This window comes from Oryza sativa, chromosome 2 (genome assembly GCF_034140825.1).
Source record: "Oryza sativa Japonica Group chromosome 2, ASM3414082v1".
Taxonomy (NCBI): Eukaryota; Viridiplantae; Streptophyta; class Magnoliopsida; order Poales; family Poaceae; genus Oryza; species Oryza sativa.
The window spans coordinates 33,684,818-33,704,130 of NC_089036.1; the positions used below are offsets into that span (position 1 = coordinate 33,684,818).

At 40.2% G+C, this 19,313-nt stretch overlaps 2 protein-coding genes across 3 annotated transcripts; one reads left to right on the top strand and one right to left on the bottom strand.

The window, feature by feature from the left end:
• Positions 1 to 1,444: 1,444 nt before the first annotated feature.
• On the top strand, positions 1,445 to 9,440 carry LOC4330934 (phosphoinositide phosphatase SAC3). Of its 2 annotated transcripts, none has more exons than XM_015771074.3 (16): positions 1,445 to 1,915; positions 2,976 to 3,180; positions 3,269 to 3,434; positions 3,727 to 3,949; positions 4,387 to 4,463; positions 4,549 to 4,730; positions 4,809 to 4,906; positions 5,024 to 5,151; positions 5,231 to 5,359; positions 5,472 to 5,880; positions 6,443 to 6,564; positions 6,683 to 6,772; positions 7,551 to 7,763; positions 7,912 to 8,043; positions 8,717 to 8,792; positions 8,981 to 9,440. In XM_015771074.3, exons 1-16 carry the CDS (start codon positions 1,844 to 1,846, stop codon positions 9,065 to 9,067), a joined length of 2,409 nt encoding a protein of 802 aa, XP_015626560.1. In that variant the 5' UTR covers positions 1,445 to 1,843; the 3' UTR covers positions 9,068 to 9,440. The 2 variants fall into 2 exon arrangements, with proteins under 2 accessions (XP_015626560.1, XP_015626561.1); XM_015771075.3 differs by having other exon boundaries at positions 1,670 to 2,173.
• A 1,317-nt stretch (positions 9,441 to 10,757) lies between these two features.
• Positions 10,758 to 13,636, bottom strand: LOC4330935 (ethylene-responsive transcription factor 1-like). Its single transcript, NM_001401990.1, has 3 exons — positions 13,192 to 13,636; positions 11,229 to 12,093; positions 10,758 to 11,148 (listed from the first exon to the last, which is right to left on the bottom strand). The coding sequence occupies exons 1-2, from the start codon at positions 13,469 to 13,471 to the stop codon at positions 11,276 to 11,278; spliced, it is 1,098 nt and encodes a 365-aa protein (NP_001388919.1). The 5' UTR covers positions 13,472 to 13,636; the 3' UTR covers positions 10,758 to 11,148; positions 11,229 to 11,275.
• Positions 13,637 to 19,313: the final 5,677 nt, after the last annotated feature.

Consider the following 19,313-nt stretch of genomic DNA (forward strand, 5'->3'; position numbering starts at 1 on the left):
CGCCTGCCTCCAATCATTGAGGCGCCCGCACCACGCACGCAAACCCCGAGCCCGAGGCACTCGTCCAACTGGATCCCTCCACGTCCACCCGGTCAATCGCCCGGCCTCTCTCTCTCCTCTCTGGTGGCTCGCGCCAAATCCACCCCGCGTATGCGTTGACGTCGTGCGCGAACCAGCTGCAAAACCTGCGACCACAGCTTCGATTCCGCGAACCAGATGCTCCTTCCTATGGAAGGAAGTAGGTTAGCGTCTCGATCGCAATAAGCTGTGCGTTTTCTTTGTTCTTGGATGACGTCGCTGGGATCTTGATGGTGTGCTTAGTTTGTTGTGTTTTTATACCTTGACAGTTGGAAGAGCGGTTTGAATCTAATCTATTGTTATTAGAGTGTTGTCATGTATACAAACAGCATATTTTAAATATTTTTTTAACCATTTATAATTTTAGAAACGAACCTTTCCAACACTTGTTTTCAAAATCTAAATCTTTTGACTACGTCGCTAACCTAGGTGGCGTGACAACAAGACAACGCTGTAATAATAGACTGGCGTGGTAACATTATTTTGCCTCAAAACTTTCAGATTTTAGAAATAATTTTTGAAAGTGTTTATTTTTAAAATTAAAAATTTCAAAAAGTAAAAAAAATCACAGACTGTATCCATTATTAAACTTACCATGTATGATCAGATAAATTTTATTCCTTCATGGGATCAGTATGATTTACATATGTCCAAAACGGGATTTTCATATGTCCGAAACGGCAGTGATATTCATACATTTAAAATTTCTTATCACCTTTGTTCGACACTTTTTTTCCCAACCCCTCTCTCTCCTTTTTCGCGACCAAGCCTATGTAAACAAACCACTGAGAATAGTTAGAGAAGGACTACTCATCTCACACGGTGAATTGGCAATAAATGAGAAGCACAAATAATGTTAGGTTATTTGATAGTGCAGTGATGGCCGTGTGATTTCAATTTGGAAATGTCGTGTTCAATCTCCACACTTTCACACTTTCTTATTAAAAATGTTTAGAGGGATGTCTAGCATTCCAAATCTTTTTTTTATTTACATTCTATACATTTCTACTAGTATCCCGCAAACTTTGTATAGAAACTACTCGCAAGCTTTATATAAAAACTACTCCGGCCAAGAAAAAAATTGCTCGCAATAGCATACTACTCACTCCGTTTCACAATGTAATAAATCTAGACAGTCTAGATTTATTACTATTAATATGAATATGGGAAATGTTAGAATGATTTATATTGTGAAACGGAGGGATGAGTATTTCACTATTTTGCATCAGTTCTCTGCACGGTACGACAGTACAACACGGAGATGATACGGAGACAAATCAGCCCTGTGCGTGCTTATCCAGTTTACCGTCTCCACAGGGAAACGGACTCAAAAAGCTAAATTTAAACGGAGAGCAAAATATTTCCCGTAACAACCTGTATCTTGTTGCCCTCCTCCTCCGCCAACTCACGGATTTCTTCTTCTCTCCTCCTCCTCCGCGAGGCGAATTCTCCTCCTCGTCGCCACCGCCTCCTCCTCCTCCTCCTTCCCACCCACGCTTCTCCCGCGGATCTCCTCCTAGAAGCTTCCACGGCTCGCGATTCGAGCCCCGTGCCGTTCTCCGCCGCCACCGGCGTCGGCTGATGCTGCGGTGATTGGCGGGGAATGCTCTACCTCAAGCTTCCGGCACGGGATTTAGGGTTCCGGCCGGCGGCGGCGGCGGCGGCTGTGACGGAGGGGCGGTGATACGGTCTCCGCGGTGGTGGCGGAGGGGGGGGATTGGGGCGGTTGATTTGAGCGGGTGATCCGCCCGGATCACCCCCGTCCATGGCTGCTGCGGTGGCGGTGGAGCAGGAGGCCGCCTGCCTGCAGAGCTTCGAGCTCTACGAGAGCAAGTCGGTAAGGATGGCGTCCTGCGTGCGTGTCCCAATGCGCCGGCGCGGTTTGCTGGTGCTGGTGTTGCGGCGTCGTGGTGGTGGTGGTGGGGGAAGGTTGTCCCAATGCGCCGGCGCGGTTTGCTGGTGCTGGTGTTGCGGCGTCGTGGTGGTGGTGGTGGGGGAAGGTTTCAAGGCCAGATTGTTTGATTAGAGAGGAGGCGGGACATGTTGCTTCGAGCTGTTTGGTTAGGGAATCTGATCTGTTTGGATCATTGGGAAGGTGTCATTTCTTCTTGTTGTAGCCGTGCTGCGCAGCTATTTGCTTACCGTCATATCTGCGGCTGTTGTAGTTATTAGATCGTAGCCTTCAATTTCTTCATTTGTGGATTAATTCGACATGCTCGGTCTAATATGTGTTCCAAGTGCAAGGCCGTTTCTGAAAATTGTTTGTGGATAATATTTGTACATTCTAATGGTTGTCAGATGAACATGGAGAGTTAGCTAATTGGATGCTTAACGTTTTTAGGGGATTTGGGGATATTTTGGGCTTGTTGTTTTGATAGGATTTCTTGGGGAGTTTTGCTGATGCTTTTTTTATTGCTTGTTGTGAGTTTAGTTTGGACTTTTGGAGATAGCATATTTGAAACTTTGCTGATCCAGAAGGCAAATACACAGTCTTAGGAAAAAGGCTAATATCTATAAATTCCTTCTTTTATCTCAGAAGGGCTGACTGTCTCTGCAGTCTGCATGCTTTTCTTGTGTTTGGAATTTTGCTATGATCTGATCGCTAGAAACTCTGCTATGGTAGATTGTTGGCATATGAAATTGGTGACAAAACGTATTAGCACAATTGGCAATCACGTTCCTGTGTAGAGACTTGGCCTCATATGTTCTGGGTGTTCGGTGAAAATATTGTCAATATCTCTTTTTAAGTATTTCACCTGTGTACACAATCACTCTGTTGGTCAGTATGCTTGCAGCTTAGGTGCTCAACGTTCTTGGATCCAGAGATTTCATTAATTTCCTTGTTCAGTAACTTGTGCTTCTGGTCACAATTCTTAACCAAGTATTTTGCTTTGCAGAGGTTTTATATTTTTGGAACTAACACTGGCAAAACACATTGGAGATTACTGAAGATTAATAGATCGGAGCCATCGGACCTTGACTTACATGAGTGTTGTACTGTGTATACTCAAAGTGAATATCATGAACTGTTAAAAAATCTTGATGAAGACCACAGGTTGACTGGTGGTGTAAAGTTTGTTACAAAATTTTATGGCATAATCGGTAAGTAGTCCAACCCCTCCTCCTTTGTTTATACCCTAGCAAAATTTAATTGTATTACAATGCACTTGATGATGAAATATCTTCGCAGGTTTCATAAAGTTTGTTGGACCATTTTACATGTTAATTATTACCGAGCAGCGAAAAATTGGGGAGATATTTGATCATCCAGTATACCAGGTGATTAAGACTTCGATGGTCGAGTTAGCGAATTCTAAGACGCGATCCAGATTTCTAAATTCCAAGGATGAGAACAGGTTTGTTCCAGCTGCAAGCCTTGAGTTTTTTTCTCTTTTCTGTCTTTATGCATAAAAAACTTTATAATCAGTACATGAAGATCCATTTCATCAACTAGTTCCAAAGTTCACATTTCAATGGGAATTTCTTCGGTTCGACACCCAACCCCATGAAAAGCACTCTGATTATGATATTAGATATTGTTTTTATGGACCAAATAATATATTATGGGAAAACTGTTCCTAGTTTTTCATTTCCGGTTAACTATTGCATTTCTTAAATTAGAAGCTGATTGTTTATGAAATGCTGCAGGTACAAGAAGATACTGAATACACTTGATCTTAGAAAGGACTTCTTTTTCAGTTACTCATACCATATCATGAGAAGCCTTCAAAAGAACTTGAGTGATCCACAGGAAGGCTGGAACATATATGAGTCAACTTTTGTGTGGAATGAATTTCTCACACAAGGGATACGTAATTTTCTTGGAAGTACTTTGTGGACCGTTGCGTTGGTCTATGGATTTTTTAAGCAGGTATGTGTCACTGGAATTAGTTTTGTGGAAGTTGTTATTATATCCATCTATGAATATTTTTAATAGGAATGACTGAATTATTCACAATAGGATTTATTTTTAAAAAATAAGACTGGATTTTTAAAAAGCTTCCAGCCTACCAATATTCGGTAGGAGCCTTCTAAATAACTCCTTGCTAATGCGAAGGAAATCAATTCAATTGTCCTTTTTTTTTATTCATTCATTCCACTAACAGAATGAAGTTGTTCAGTTGTCCTTTTTTTATTCATTCATTCCCCTAACAGAATGAAGTTGTTGGATGCTGCTCACGTTGTTCATATAATTTAATCTTGATCCAACCTTCTTCTCACTAATTATATATAATTACCTAATATTATCCGTCTACTACATATATTTTTTTGCCTTGATTATTAAAAATGTGGATGTTGTGCCATTAGGATAAAATTTCAATATCCGGGAAGGACATCATGTTCACGCTCATTGCTAGACGCTCAAGGCATTTTGCTGGAACCAGGTTTGTACATGTGCTCATTAAGCAATTATTTTCCTTACTATTGTAGCAGGATTTGGGGTGAAAAAGTTTATCTGCTGCTGAACAGATATTTAAAGAGGGGGGTGAATGAGAAAGGCAGAGTAGCAAATGATGTTGAGACTGAGCAAATTGTTTATGGAGCTGGACCTAGGCCTACAGAAGTAAGTTCTGTTGTGCAGAACAGGGGTTCAATCCCGCTATTTTGGTCACAGGAGACATCAAAGATGAACATTAAACCTGATATTATATGTAAGCTCTTAAACCTATCTATGATGCATATTATGCCATGCAGTACTAACTTCTGCAAATAAATTATCAATTGGTCAGTGCATCAGAAGGGCGAGAATTATGAAGCTACTAGGCTGCATTTTGAGAATCTTAGGAGAAGATATGGAGATCCTATCATTATTTTAAACTTGATTAAGGTTAGTTTGACCTTGTTATTCCAGAGTAGCAGCATCTTGTGCAACATTTATATACCTGGACATGAATGATATTTTGGTATGCCTTCTCACATTTATTTTTGTTGTTCACATGGGAAGAAACGTGAGAGGCGAGAGTCAATACTTCGTCGTGAATTTGATAGGGCGATAAGGATAATAAACAAGAACATACCAGAGGAAAATCATTTGAGGTTCTTGCATTGGGATCTTCATGAAAACTCTCGAGGGTATTGATTGTTGTTTTTTTTTCCATTTCCCATCTGCCAGTATTCTATAGTGTGCATGACTGAAGTATCTTTGTTTTAGAAAACCTACAAATGTGCTTGATGTTCTTTTGAAAGTGGCGTTCCGTGCTCTGAGGTTGACTGAGTTCTTCTATTGTCAACTTGCACCATCTACCGGATCTGATACTGCTCATCATTGGCCTTCCCTATTGTAAGTTTTTTTTCCTTCCCAATATTAATTTGTCCGTTATGATTTCTGTTGCGTTATATGTCAAATAATGGTTTAATGCTCCTATTTATGTGTTCCATTCCATTTTCTTTAGGAGTGGTCTTGATCCATTTTTATGTGAAGAAAACAGCAATAGCGACAACACAGACTGTACGGAAATTGTTGGTGACATATCCCAAGAAGACATCTCTGGCAGCTCTGATTCCTCTTGCAATGGAACTACAGAGGATAAAGCTGAAAACAACGAATCACCTCCACTAAAACCACCAAAATTCCAAAAGGGTGTCTTACGGACGAACTGTATAGACTGCTTGGATCGAACAAATGTTGCCCAGTATGCCTATGGTTTAGCTGCTCTTGGACATCAGTTGCATGTGCTTGGTTCTGTAGAATCCCCAGAACTTGGTTTAGATGACCCCTTGGCTCATCATTTGATGCACTTTTATGAGAGGATGGGTGACACCCTTGCGGTGCAATACAGTGGTTCGGCTGCTCATAACAAGGTATTTAACAGGAAATCCATTTTTTTCTGAGAATTATTGAAGTACTGCAAGCAGCAGGATAAACTGTTGGTGCTCCCATGTGGTGATCATGGATTAAATTAGGAAAAATGGTATAATTGGGTTATTCTAGGGAGAAGTGATATTCTTTGGTTGTCATGGCTGCCTGGAAGGGAATTACAGCATTTGATTTTAAGATTTAATAGCTTAAGTAGCATTTGAGCTCACTAAAGTGCTTCCTTTTTCTTATCTTTCAGACTTCCACTATGAATTATTTAACACGCATAAAAGAACTTCCCTTGCATGATTTTCTTTATTATGAAATCAACATTTATATTGACAAACCTGCTTAGCTTCAGTTGGACAATGATAAGAGTAAGGCTCTTTCTCATTGAAGGACATTGGTGGATTCTGCACTTCTGTTCTATTACTAAACTTCAGTAGAGTATATTTGCCCTTTTGCTTGACATCACATCTTTTATTTTCTCTATTTCATATGGTGTTCTATTTCTCATTTTAGCTGAACATTTGTCTAATTTCTCTTTACTGTGATCTTTTTCTGAAGATATTCTCTGCAAAGAGAGGTCATCTGAAGCTTTTTATTCGATCACAAGAGTTCTTCAGAACACTACAACGGCACTACAGCAATACCTGTATCGATGCTAACAAGCAAGCAGCCATAAACTTGTATGGTTTACAGCATGTGCTCACTAATCAGAAACACTTGGTCTGACCAAAATATGAACAGTGGTCGTTGTTCTTACATTTATTTATGACTTGTTTTTTTGTCCATTGTGTATTTCAGATTTCTTGGCTACTTCCAACCACAGGAAGGAAAACCTGCACTCTGGGAGCTAGAGTCATCTTCAGTGGATCATATCGCTGTGCACGCACGGTAAGCTTAAGAATATTCGTCTATATGACCATGCAATACATTAAAATTAGATCTGCAGGTTGTACTAGTTTGTTGATGATGTTCTAATATTACTGATGTTTGCTGGGATTATTCTATAAATACTCGCAAAATTCGTTAAAACATATGATTCACCTATTTATTGTCCTAGCGACCTGATGCGATCCGGTAATGAATAATATGCCCAGTGCTTATCAATGCATGCTATCCAAATAAATGGTTTACAATTTAAAATCTATAAGCATCTAGCTTGCCCTAGCTGCATGCTCCTCCCTTTCGCATGTGAAATAATTGACAAGTAGAATATCATGTTCTTATTTTCATCTTATAAAATTAAAAGGTAGCAGTATTAAATGCCATTGAAAAACTTGAGATGATCATTTGTGCTACCTGATATGTCACTGCTCTGTATACTATGCGAATATGGACTAAGATCTCCTGATGATATGCTGTTATGGAACACACAACTTTTGGTAAAAACATCCTTGGGAGTTTAAAATCATGGTACAGGAGTCAATGGTGCGCAGTAGCGAAAACATAGTTAGGAGTTGCATATTATGCTGTTTTGCTATTCCAAAACGTTTTTGAACTGTAGCAGGATGCTTGTTCCTATTTAAACGAGAGCTTTTAGCCATTTATTACCTTTTGTAGCTTCCCTGCTTGTTACGTTCGAAGAAAACAAAAATAATCCGTACTGAAATATGCACTTTGTAAAACAGTAAGGGGTTCTTACCATTGACTGTTTTCTTTAATTCCACAGTACAATAAAAAGAGTGAGATCAGATGGCAGCATTCTTTATGGAAGCAACACATCCATATCTGGATGTAGTGGTTGCCATAATGAAGACAAGGAGCTGTTGAATGCAGCACCGCTTGATGTTAAAAGTGGGTCACAATTTCCAGTGTTGGAATCTGATTCAGTACATGGCAATGAAATTTCATTGACCTGTGAAAGTGAGGTATCAAACTTAAGGTTGGTTTCTATTCGTTCAAGGTTTTGACCTTCACTCTTCTCATACAAGTATTTTACTAGAAAATCATGAAAAAGCATGGTATTTTAAATAGTGGACTACTACCATTTGTATTTGAGACCTTAATTCCTCTCTCAAAATTCGCTACAGGTATACACCTATGATACCTCAGACACATCATGTTCCAGGCGGCGTTGAAACTGAAAGTAGCATTCATTCTGGTGATTCAAACTTTCTGGATCTTGAATGGCTTTCAACTTCAGGCAACTCAAGCGATGAAAGGTGTTTGCTTTTGCATTGCTAATGTATTTTTTTTTAGCGTTTTCGACTGACAGAATATCATCTTCACAGTGACAGTCAATTTGATTTACACACATTTTCTTTGCCTTAGTGTAGGAAAAAGTGAAGGATAATTATTAGTTGATTGTCCAGTAAATTTCTTACCCTTAATGCTTAATTCCATATCAATCTAAATTCTAGAGTTCTTTTGCTCTCACTGCATTTCCATGTAATAAACACAAATCTGTAGTATCGTGTTGTATCACTTGATATAACTATATGTATTGAGAAGTACTACCTCCGTCCCATAATATAAGGGATTTTGACTTTTTATTTGTAACGTTTGACCACTCGTCTTATTCAAAAAATTTGTGCAAATATAAAAAACGAAAAGTTGTGCTTAAAGTACTGTGGATAATAAAGTAAGTCACAAATAAAACAAATAATAATTTCAATTTTTTTTGAATAAGACGAATGGTCAAACAGTGCAAATGTCAAAATCCCTTATATTATGGGACGGAGGGAGTAAAATGGAAATATTATGTTGCCACACTTCCTAAATCCAATTAACAAGTGTCTTCTGAGCTTCCAGTATGTTCACTGATGCTAATTTGAAGATATCCTCTGAAACATTTTTTTGTAACTCATTGAATGCTGATGGATTGTGCTTGAACAGGTCCATTGCAATTAGTACTCCAGATGTGAACCTTTCAGCGGAGAATGTTATAAGTGGCATAAATTCTGAGACCATGGTGAGCATATGTTCCCAACAGTTCGATTCCGCTAAATTCTGTTCTTTGATTTTGTTGAAATTTGTTCAGACCAATTCTGGAGATTAATTGTGTGAGAATTTATAGTGGTAGGGTAGAGATCATGTATGCAAATATGCAATATCATTGTGCTAATAACATAACCAATTGCGAAATTTCAAACTTTTCAGGAAAATCAAGATGCTGATATCTATACTCAGAATTTACCTGAGCATTTCGTGCAGTGGGTTAACCACGGAGACACCTTTTGGTATTAAAATTACCCGATGCTTGTGTCATGTACGCGGTACGCGTTGGCTACTTTGAAGGCCAAAACTTGTCTTTTCCAAGTGGTCATGAGACGGGAATTGGTGATTTGAGTAGGGAATTAGGAGTGAGAAGAGATAGATGGCACAGCAAACTTCAGACATTCGCCTTGTGATATATGTCCACATCATCCCATAGCCCTCTTAGGAAAGTATAACATTCTGGTTATTTGTTCCCATCTTTCTTGTAGGAGCAAGTAGATAGGCGTTTTTCTCAATTTTTGAAAAGAAAGTAGAGGTAGATTCATATGGATATATAATTTTTGTTCTTTCGAAAAATGTACCATTGTGGGAACATTCCGTTTGATATGTAAATATTATTTTATGCTTGGCGTGTTTTGGGTTGTTGAGGTCACAAGGTGGATTGTAAAGCATCGTCCACTATATGTGGCTTGGTTCGTTGATTATCATCCGCGCTTGTCGTCACAACATACTCTGATATTTGAAATGGTACTCCACTCAAATCAAATGCGTATGCCATCTCCTCATCAGCCTCCATTGTAATTTTTAATTTCTCAAAGTTTTCGAGGTCATGTGAGATCTGGAGTGAAGGCTACATATAATACTTGTGAATGTTTAGTCCTTCGAGATTTGAACGAATATGTTCCTTTTTTTCTTTTAATGAATGATTCGCTATGCTCAGCAATCGGTATCAGAATCCCAACCAACAGTACAAGGTAATACAATACGATTAGGAGCCAACCTAACAGAGAATGTGTTAGGAGCGAACCATCAGATTAGATCCTGTGATTAACCTGCCGCACCCAGAGTTCGATGCTAACCTCAGTTTTCAGTTTTCTAGCGAAGGTAGGTGAGATTAGAGCTTCAAGAGAGGCAAGTCAAAGTTGGTGCAGCTGAAGGAACATGCATTGCACAAGCTCTCTCACTCAAAAGTTTCTAAACTTGTTGAAGGGTTCATATACAACGGCAGCCTATTGAAATCTTAACAAGCTTTAGGTAATTAGGTAGAGCTGTCTCGCTCTGTCCCGCACAATGACCCTGGCCAACGGGAGACAAACGGTGGTAGTGTTTGGCTTGTGATGCTCCCTTGATGGAACACTAGTGGCCACCACGTTTGATAATCCTTTTGTCTTTAGGGGAAGCCATGTGATTTATGAGGATAGCAAAAAATGATGCGAGAGAAGGAAAAGGGCATGACCCAGCCGTAACAAATCAAGAATGCGATGCGCAAGCGCAACCATGTCGGCATCAAATCACGACCAACCACCATGACATGGGACCACAAGTCCACAACTCGTAAAGACTGTACTGACATTGACCATGATCCAAGTGTGATGCAAGGATATTTTGACTTGGACCAAAGACATCTAGAATAGTGCTGCAGTTAAACATTCATTGAAATTTCGCCCTTCTTAAAAAATATCTAACAGTCACGAAGCTCGTAGGTCTTCGCTCTGAATTAGTCATAGTCTTAACAAAAATATCTCGAGAAGAAAAAGTGACAACATGTGCCAAATACCCCTCTTGTTATCACAAAGCTTATACCTGGCCGGTCATACTGCCTATTCACATCAAGAAAAGAGGAAGTGAAGCATCTTTCCAGAAATCCTGATTCTGGATGGCACGCGCCCAGTAGCAAGAGCAACAACCCTGCAAGGCTGCAATCTAACAAGATATAATATATAAATATATAGTCAATGCACTATTTAATTTCGGATTCAACAAATGAATTATGTACAGAAAATCAATATGGTAGCTAGTTATCACCAACATAGCGCAGCACAGCAAAGACCGAAAGAAAGAGCAGTCAACAACATAGATTAAAACATAATGGCCATGGATTCACGATGTTCATAGCCATATACAGGTAGCAACGACAGAAAACTAGAACGGAAAAAAAAAAGCAGTTCTTGAGTCTCATAGATGGCTGCCATACATAGACAGCGGATAGGGAACAGGTCCAATCACCAAAGAGTTTCAGGATGCAGCCTTTTGCATCTAAGCTAAACATAACGATATGCTACCCCCAAGGTGCCATGCAGGTGCCTCCCAATCTCCAATAGTATTTATTCCTGAAAAACACAAGCAAAATTAGAGCAATGTAAAAAATCGTGCATATTCAGAGAGAAAAAATCAAATTGATAATCCTTACCTTTTTTTTCCCTGTGTACATGCTCCGACTAGAAGACTTCGAATTCCTCAATAGAAATCGCTAACGGGCATGTCATCAAAGCTCCAGAGGTCCATGTTGCTGACAACATCCTGTGATCCATCCAGGTTGAGAAGGCTATCAATTGAGTCACCAGCACCATCATCCAGAAGGAACCTCATGTAGGGTTCTAAATCAGGCAGATCAACAGCACTGTTCTCCATAACAGGAGGGACCATTGGGTTGGTACTGCTCTTAATGAATGCAGATTCATCGACTTCAGCTATGGTTGAAATGGGAGCAATTGATGTAATATCTGGTGTCTTGGTATCATTCTCCCAGCCAAAGTCAGAGCAGCCAAATGAGTTGCTTCCCTGGTCAGAGTTGATGATAGGGTCCTCAATAGGAGCAGCAGAGTTCATTGCAGGAACAAATGGCATGTTATCAGGCTGAACAAACGGCTTGTTTGAAGTGAAGTTAGCAGATGGGTAGACAAACGCATTTGCATTGGCAAGATTGTTGAATGCTGGTTTGACAGTAGGCTTCTGTTCCACACTTGACTTGGGTGCTTTAGCAGTGGTGGAGCCAGCACGACGCTTCTGAGCAGTTGTTGGAGCCTCTGGAAAATTCACCTTGGCCTTCTTGCCACGAATCCTGCGTGCTTCAGCATCATAAGCTCTTGCAGCTTCTTCAGCACTGTTGAAAGTGCCAAGCCAGACACGAACACCCTTGCGAGGATCTCTGATTTCAGCAGCCCACTTACCCCAAGGGCGCTGGCGGATGCCCCTGAATTGGTTCTTTCTCTTTCTTTTGGCAGACTTTGCAGCAGGACCATCAAATCCGGCAGTGGTAATGGTGCTCAAGTTATCTGCAATGGAAGGTCAACATCAATGGCAAGAAATTACACAGATGAACTTCTCTTGCTGATGTTATTTTCTTTTGGTCACAAACATGAAGTTGGAACATGCAACCATGCGTATAAACATTCAAATTTTAGGAAAGCATATCTCAAATCATGAAATTCAAGATTGTAGGAAAAAAAACCCATGAATGGACCTCATCATTTCTGCAATTGCAGTCTAAAGTTGTGCTTTACGGACTAACATCAATATGCTGCAGCAACATTAATTGTAAACAAGGAACACCAAAACTGAGTTGCAACACTTCAACAAAGATCTGTGGTTTAGCTCACACGACTGACTAGATACAACCGATTTAGACAATTTACACAAGAGGTAACATCCCCATAAATAAAATGAACTAGTATGTCTAAGCAAAAGAGGCCAACAAAGACCACAAAAAAATGATTTGACGCTATTGACCGAAAGATAGAACCAAAAACAGGCACCAGGACGACTAAACAGCCAGGAGTATATGCTAAGGCATGTAGGACTTGACAGTCAACATCATAAAAATCCTTTACTTCGACTAATAGTTGAATTACGTCCGGAACAATCCTCTCGCAATCATACAACCACATCAAGCGATACTAGGGTCATCCATCTAACAACTAAGAACCCAGATGGGGAGACCTCCAAAGAGAACGGAGAATAATTTCCCCTTTACTGCGAATTCAACTCCTTGGAGAAAAAGGTAATCATATGGATTGCGCAATTTAGAAAAAGAAAAAAAAAAGATCGAACAGTGCAAGAGCTGAAATGGCATCTCTAAAATCCTAGCAGACAGAATCAGCACATGAAGCCCTGATCACCACAAATAAGACATGGAGGCACATCATTCCACCCTAAATCACCAATTAAACAGGAGTATCACCCCAAATCTGATCTCTCAGGATCAACCCCTAAAATTATCTATCCCCTTTTTTTCCTCCCAATCCATCCACCGAGCGTCCTCGATCCCCAAAAAAATTCCCAATCGGCCGTAGAACTAACGATTTACAACAGCAATCAATCCCTGAAGAACAAGTAAACTACACAAATCAAGCCGCTCCCAGCGACGCCCATACCTCTGGAGAGGGCCCTCTTGAAGGCGGCCGGCTTGATCTCGACGACGTCATCGTCGTCCTCCTCCCCGAGCTCCAAATCCGAGTCCCCGGAGTCCACCTCGAACTCCTCGAAGTCGGCCTCGAAGTCCTCGTCGTCCTCCTCCACGAACCCCCCGAAGTGGCGCCTCCCGCCGCCGCCCCACCTGGGCTTCTTCTTCTCGGGCCACAGGAGCCCCTCCGTCGCCCGGCGCGACCCCTCCGGGTGCCCCTTCAGGTGGTGGATGATGGCGCCGCCGCACATGGCTCGCCGCCGGTGAGCCCTCGCCGCCGATGCAGTGGTGGATTGCTTGCGGAGGGGGGCGAAATGGTAGGCGAGAGTTCGAGTTCTCTCTTCTTCTTCTTTTTTTTCTTTTCTTTTTCTCTTTTTTTTTCCCTCAATCGGTTCGACAAAATATTGGAGAGAAGCGTGGGTGGGTGGGGCTTTGGGGTTTTTATATGGCGGGAGGTGGAGGAGGGGCACGTGGTGGGGCCCACCTGTCAGCCAGTGGATGCTTGCAGCGGAAGGCGCTTGGGTAGAAGCGGGGCAGGTACGGACGAGATTTGTGCTGCCTTTGGAGTTTTTCAGTTCGCCCCTTCGGAGAAGGTCATTTTACAATGTTGCACCTTCAGTTTATTCATTTTTGCGTTTTACTCCTTGAATATTGAATGCATCGACTGCCGGAGTAGGCTGGCTAGCATTGATTGCTGGCACTGAGAAAGTGAGAATTGAGTGGAATAATTAGCGTAATCATGAGTAAACTGATACTTCCTCCATTCCAAATTGATCTATATATAGTTTTTTTGGGTTATTCTTAAATGATCTACATATTTGTGTTCATTCATTAAGTCTATTCGTTATTTGTGCATTAGAGTAAATGGACATTGATGCATGCATCCATGCACACAAGTATTTATAACCCACATGCAATATCTCGATTTGCTATTGACTAGAAAATAGTGATGATGGTGCATGTATTGAATTTGTTGCTAGAGTAAATGTAATATGAGAGAGTTATTAGCTTTTCTTGGTCTTAGTGTACCTATAAAATATGTAGATCAATTTGGAATGGAGGGAGTAGTACGTAGTACTCCCTCCTTCAAAAAAAAATTGTCCTATTTCTTTTTCACCAAGAACAAGAAACAATTAATTCATTTATCATATGACAAAGCCAATAAACATGCAACAAATAAGTATTAAAATACTTTTTTTTCCTATCAACAATTTAATTTAGTACATAATAACTACAAATAGGACTTAGACTTTTGGAAAAACCAAAGAATGAAATAGGTGTTAAACTTTTAGAAGGAGGGAGTACTACGAGTAATAATAACCTCGAAATATTATTCATGGTTAATCATTTATGAAAATCATTCCGCGTGATCTTTTTATTAATATTACCCTACTTCCCATATCTCCTTAACTAATTAAGGTTTTCCCATATTTCTTTAACTAATTAAGGTTCAGAAGAGGATCTCATCTGTAATAATGCACCAAACTGAGGACCTATAGGTTTCAATCAAAAAATTCCAGGGATTAAGCCCAAATTAACCACCACCTCCTCACAATGTGGTCCACTACACGACACTGTACTTGCAGTGTTCCTCCATGGAACAAGTCACGGTAGATGCATGCACTTAAAATTAATAGCAAACTGATGCGTTTTTTATGTGACCAGTTGATGAATTGTACCTAGTACTAGTATCCTCCATGCCCCAACCACCCGAGAGACCAAAAATATCTCCTCTCTCGCTGCTGCTGCTGCGTGGAGCGTGTGTGCTGCTGGTGCGTGCGTGCATCGCGTTGCCACCCTGTTGATAGCCATCGCGTTGCGTTACTGCTTTGGTCTTTCCGGCCTTTTCTCCGGCCGTTTTCTCCGCACGTTTCCGCCTTGGCTGTCTGGCGGAGAAAACGGCTGGGACAAAGAAGTTCGTCCCTGATTTTCGGCGAAACGTGACACGAGAAAAAAAAATGTTTATTTGATATGTTTTAAAAAGTATTTATATTAAATAATTTAACATGAAACATATCTTCTATATAACTAGATACATGCAAACATATATCAATCGAAAAAGAACATGTTTATACGCAGTGTAGCTGTTTATAGTCGTCGATTAAATTTAGTCGTACGTGAGTCGAATAGTTGGATCATATGTATAACAATTTCTTCGTAAGAAATAAGAAAGTAGACTTTTCTGAGTGGCTCTTTAGAACTCGGCCGAACGCCGCTCAAAGCTAGTGGCGCGTGTGGCGTGTGCTAATCTCGGTCGCTGGTTAACGAGAGGAGACAAAACGGTTACCTGGAAGTTGCTAATCACCCTATCTTGCTTTTGTTCCCTTGTGTTTTACTCATACTTTTACCTTGCAAAGACGTGTGCATGATCTGAACAACGTGTTAATACTAGTAGTACTATCCTTTTTTAAAAAAGATTTCCTGGAAAGTATCAGTTGCTCCCAGAAAGATCGGTTCTGCTATTACTCTGGCTTTTGCGACAAGGCTTTGTTGCCGAGATTTTCTCCGAGCAATTAGGTGAGGTAATTAAATAATCTGTGTTAAGTGCAGCTAGAACTGCGACTTTGTTACATTGTTTTTGGTTCATCAGTGTCTCGCCTAATTAGTTATGACCACCAAAAACACAGTCGTTTTCTTTTACTAAGTAGGCCAGCCAGCAAGGTGACATCGATCGTTGAAGCCAGCAGCAGCAAAAGTCTATAAGTCGAGACACGCTTGTTTACATATTGGATTAGTCCAGTTTCTACTTTCTAGTCATCTCGTCGACTGACTCTATCCAACGACGCGCGTGTAATTGTGCCTGCAGCTTCTTCAGACATCGTGCCGAGTCCCTTTTTGTTCTTCAGGAAAACATCAAACAATTTCTGGAGCTAGCATTAGCGTGCATGTTTGAATGTTTCAGTTCACCTAATCTTGAATACGATGTTCATGTAACATTTTCCCCCAGCTCCTTTTCTTCTGGTTAATTAATAAAGTATATGGATCATGTAGTAACAGCCACTGTCTATTGCTGCAGAACTAACAAGAAAACGAGTGGTCATTTTGCTGTTCTGAACAATAACCAGCTGGAAAGTTAAGCATCCGAACTTGTGAAGCTAATTCTTAGGCGATCGAGCAACCAGTTAATTGGCAGGTTGGCGACAAGTACTGTAGTAGTAGCCGAAGCCGGCTGGCCGGCGGCGTCGGCATCTCACTATCTCAGGGCCCTCCATTTTTGACAGAAGATCAGGGCGAAAGAACCTAGCGAGTAGTTGGTAACATACGCCTCGTTTTTTCGTTTACGTTTATAATTATCAGTCAAAATTTAAATTTTCAACCAATTTAATAAATTTTCAACCAATTTAAAGTTAGTTGGGTTTTTTTATCGTAGTTTATTTTTCAGTCTTTACTTTTAAATCACTAAAGAACATGTATATAATAATTTTATTCATAAATTGTTCTTTATGCAAATATACTTTTTAACTTATTTCTCGATGGGATTCCGTTTGCAAATATGCCCAATACCAGGGCTCATGTTTATTTGACAACTTGCATAGAGTTGCAGCGATGCTTTCAATTTCTTTGTCGCGCCTTTCAAAGAGGGCATAGCTTTTTTTTTATTACAGCCGATTCCAGGAAGTACACGCTCGACATATATAATGGGTGTGTTTAAGTTTGATTGAAATTCGAACGATATGATGGAAAAGTTGGAAGTTTATGTGTTTAGTAAAGTTTTGATGTGATAGAAAAGCTGAAAGTGTGAAGAAAAAGTTTGGAACTAAACAAGGCAAATATGTTCTTTTCCATTTTCTATATCTTGCTGCTGCAATGTACTGTACGACACTGTACATACAGACACAATGTCGACTATAATGCGCCCGCTAGGTCTTGTAAAAAGAAAAAAAAAAGGCTATATACATGTATGACGTGAGAAAATTTCAAAGCCTTACTGGCTACACCGTAAATTGGCATCTAAACTAGCTACTCCTTTCATCTTAAAATAAATAAAAAATATATAAAATATTATATATTTAATACTATAAATATTAACAAATCAATTGTTGGCTGCCTTCAACGCAGCAAAACTACGAAAAATGCTTTGCATCGACGTCAATCGACACTGCATATTTTATTACTACAAACGTACGTACGGCAGCTAGCGGCCGACGACCATGACGATTGACCATAGATTGACAAAATCTAACGCGGGATAGATGGACCACGAGCACGAGCTACGGAGCTAGGCTCGGTGGAATCTCGGAGACGAGAGCAACCGATCGATCGAGCAACGTACGGTTCACTCGCACGCCACGCGCGCTGTGCCGACATCATCGTTTCATCACCGGCTGGCAGCACGCTCGTCGTGGCCGCCGCGGAGAAAAGAGCTGCCGCGCCGCCGCGCGCACGCGCGCTGTAACTTTACGTAACGTGGCTAGCTACTACTATGACCGTTTGCACTCGATCGGTTTGTCCCATGCCTTACATGAGTATAAGATTTTAGGGGTTATTTTGTTCAATACTTTAACTTGCCAGACCACACTTTAGACTGTCACACCTCTTTAACCTTGTGTTTGGTTTATTGCCATAGTTATGACAAGCTACACTTTCTTACCATCTTATCCTATATGTCATAGACTCAATTCTTTGCCTAGCTTTGCCACAAGTGTGGCTTACAATTTGTAGGCCACGAAAAGCGTGGTCAGCCACACTTGCCTAACATTGTCTAAAGTGAGTTATGGTAATGTTACTTAAAAACCAAACAGCCCCTAAAGGTATGTTCGGCACACCTCTAGCTATAGCTTTATTTCTTTTAGAGCGGTAGCCCAGGCAAACAGTTTTAGCTCTACCTAAAATGGAAGCGGAGCTGGGTGAAACACTATCACAAGATGAACTAGAGAGGTGTAGTTAGGTTTAATCAGCTCCACAACTCCACTCCACACTCAACTCCTGAAGCTAAATTTAAGAGTTGAAGTTATACCAAACATACCCTTTAGGAGGGGAATTGAGGAGATTGAGAAGATACGCAAAACGAGGTGGACCATTAGCACATCATTAATTCATTATTAACTATTTTAAATTTTAAAAATGGATTCATATGATTTTTAAAGCAACTTTTCTATAGCATTTCTTTTTACAAAAAATACACCGTTTAATAGTTCGGGAAGCGTGCACGTGGAAAACAACTCACAATCTCCCACTCTTGAACAAAGTAGTGGTTGGTTGATAGTTAGTTCTAAAAGTTGAAAAATGTGTTTCTCAGCTTTTGACATATATATTTTTTATGTGACTACAAATTTTCAGTATATAAACGAAAATCTGTAGTATTTGGCTACGTTTGAGATCGGTGGATAGAGTATAAAAGTTTTTCACACGCATGTTCCCGAACTGCTAAATGGTACGTATTTTTTCAAAGTTTTATATATAAGAAAGTTGCTTAAAAATATATTAATTTAGTTTAAGTCTAAAACAATTAATAGTTTCGTAAAAAAACTAATAGTTAATTATTCTCATGCTAATAGCTAATAGCTTATCTTATTTTGTGTATATTTTCAGTCCTTTTATTTTCTCTTCTCTCAAACACATAGATGGAAGAGTTAATTTTTTTTTAGAAAAAGCTGCAGTTACTATGAACTTTTTTTTAGAAAAAACTGTGTCCTTTGATCTAGAGAGAGTTTAGAGACATGGGCGCGACCGCGCGAGCTGGCGGCCGACGAGCACTGCGCGGTGAACAAGTGCTGGCCCGTTTGGCTTGCCTTCCTGTGGCTGGCTGGCTGCTATGCAAAGCCAAATTACACTGTCTCGGAATATTAGATATCTTAAACGTGCTAGATTCACCGCGAGCTCAGCCGATCTACGCCATTGAATTTTACAGAAAACCCCTCGTCGTTTCGGTATTTCAGACTAGGTTCAGCTGATCAGAGCCGTTCTTTCCCACGCGTGTATGAATTCTAGTTAACTCCAATAGGTTGTACTGATATAGTATATATTCTTTCCAAAATAAGTGCAGCCGTGAGTATCAATATCCAACATTTGACCGTCCGTCTTATTTAAAAAATTTATGAAAAAAACTAAAAAAAGATAGTCACACATAAGAGACTATTCATGCTTTATTAT

Excerpts from the sequence above, each read along its gene's own strand:
- LOC4330934 (XM_015771074.3), top strand. The coding sequence starts at position 1,844 with ATGGCTGCTGCGGTGGCGGTGGAGCAGGAGGCCGCCTGCCTGCAGAGC. Across the intron at positions 8,044-8,716 it reads GGCAACTCAAGCGATGAAAG|GTCCATTGCAATTAGTACTC; the intron begins GTGTTTGCTTTT and ends GTGCTTGAACAG. Across the intron at positions 8,793-8,980 it reads GCATAAATTCTGAGACCATG|GAAAATCAAGATGCTGATAT; the intron begins GTGAGCATATGT and ends CAAACTTTTCAG.
- LOC4330935 (NM_001401990.1), bottom strand. The coding sequence starts at position 13,471 with ATGTGCGGCGGCGCCATCATCCACCACCTGAAGGGGCACCCGGAGGGG. Across the intron at positions 12,094-13,191 it reads CAAGAGGGCCCTCTCCAGAG|ATAACTTGAGCACCATTACC; the intron begins GTATGGGCGTCG and ends CTTCCATTGCAG.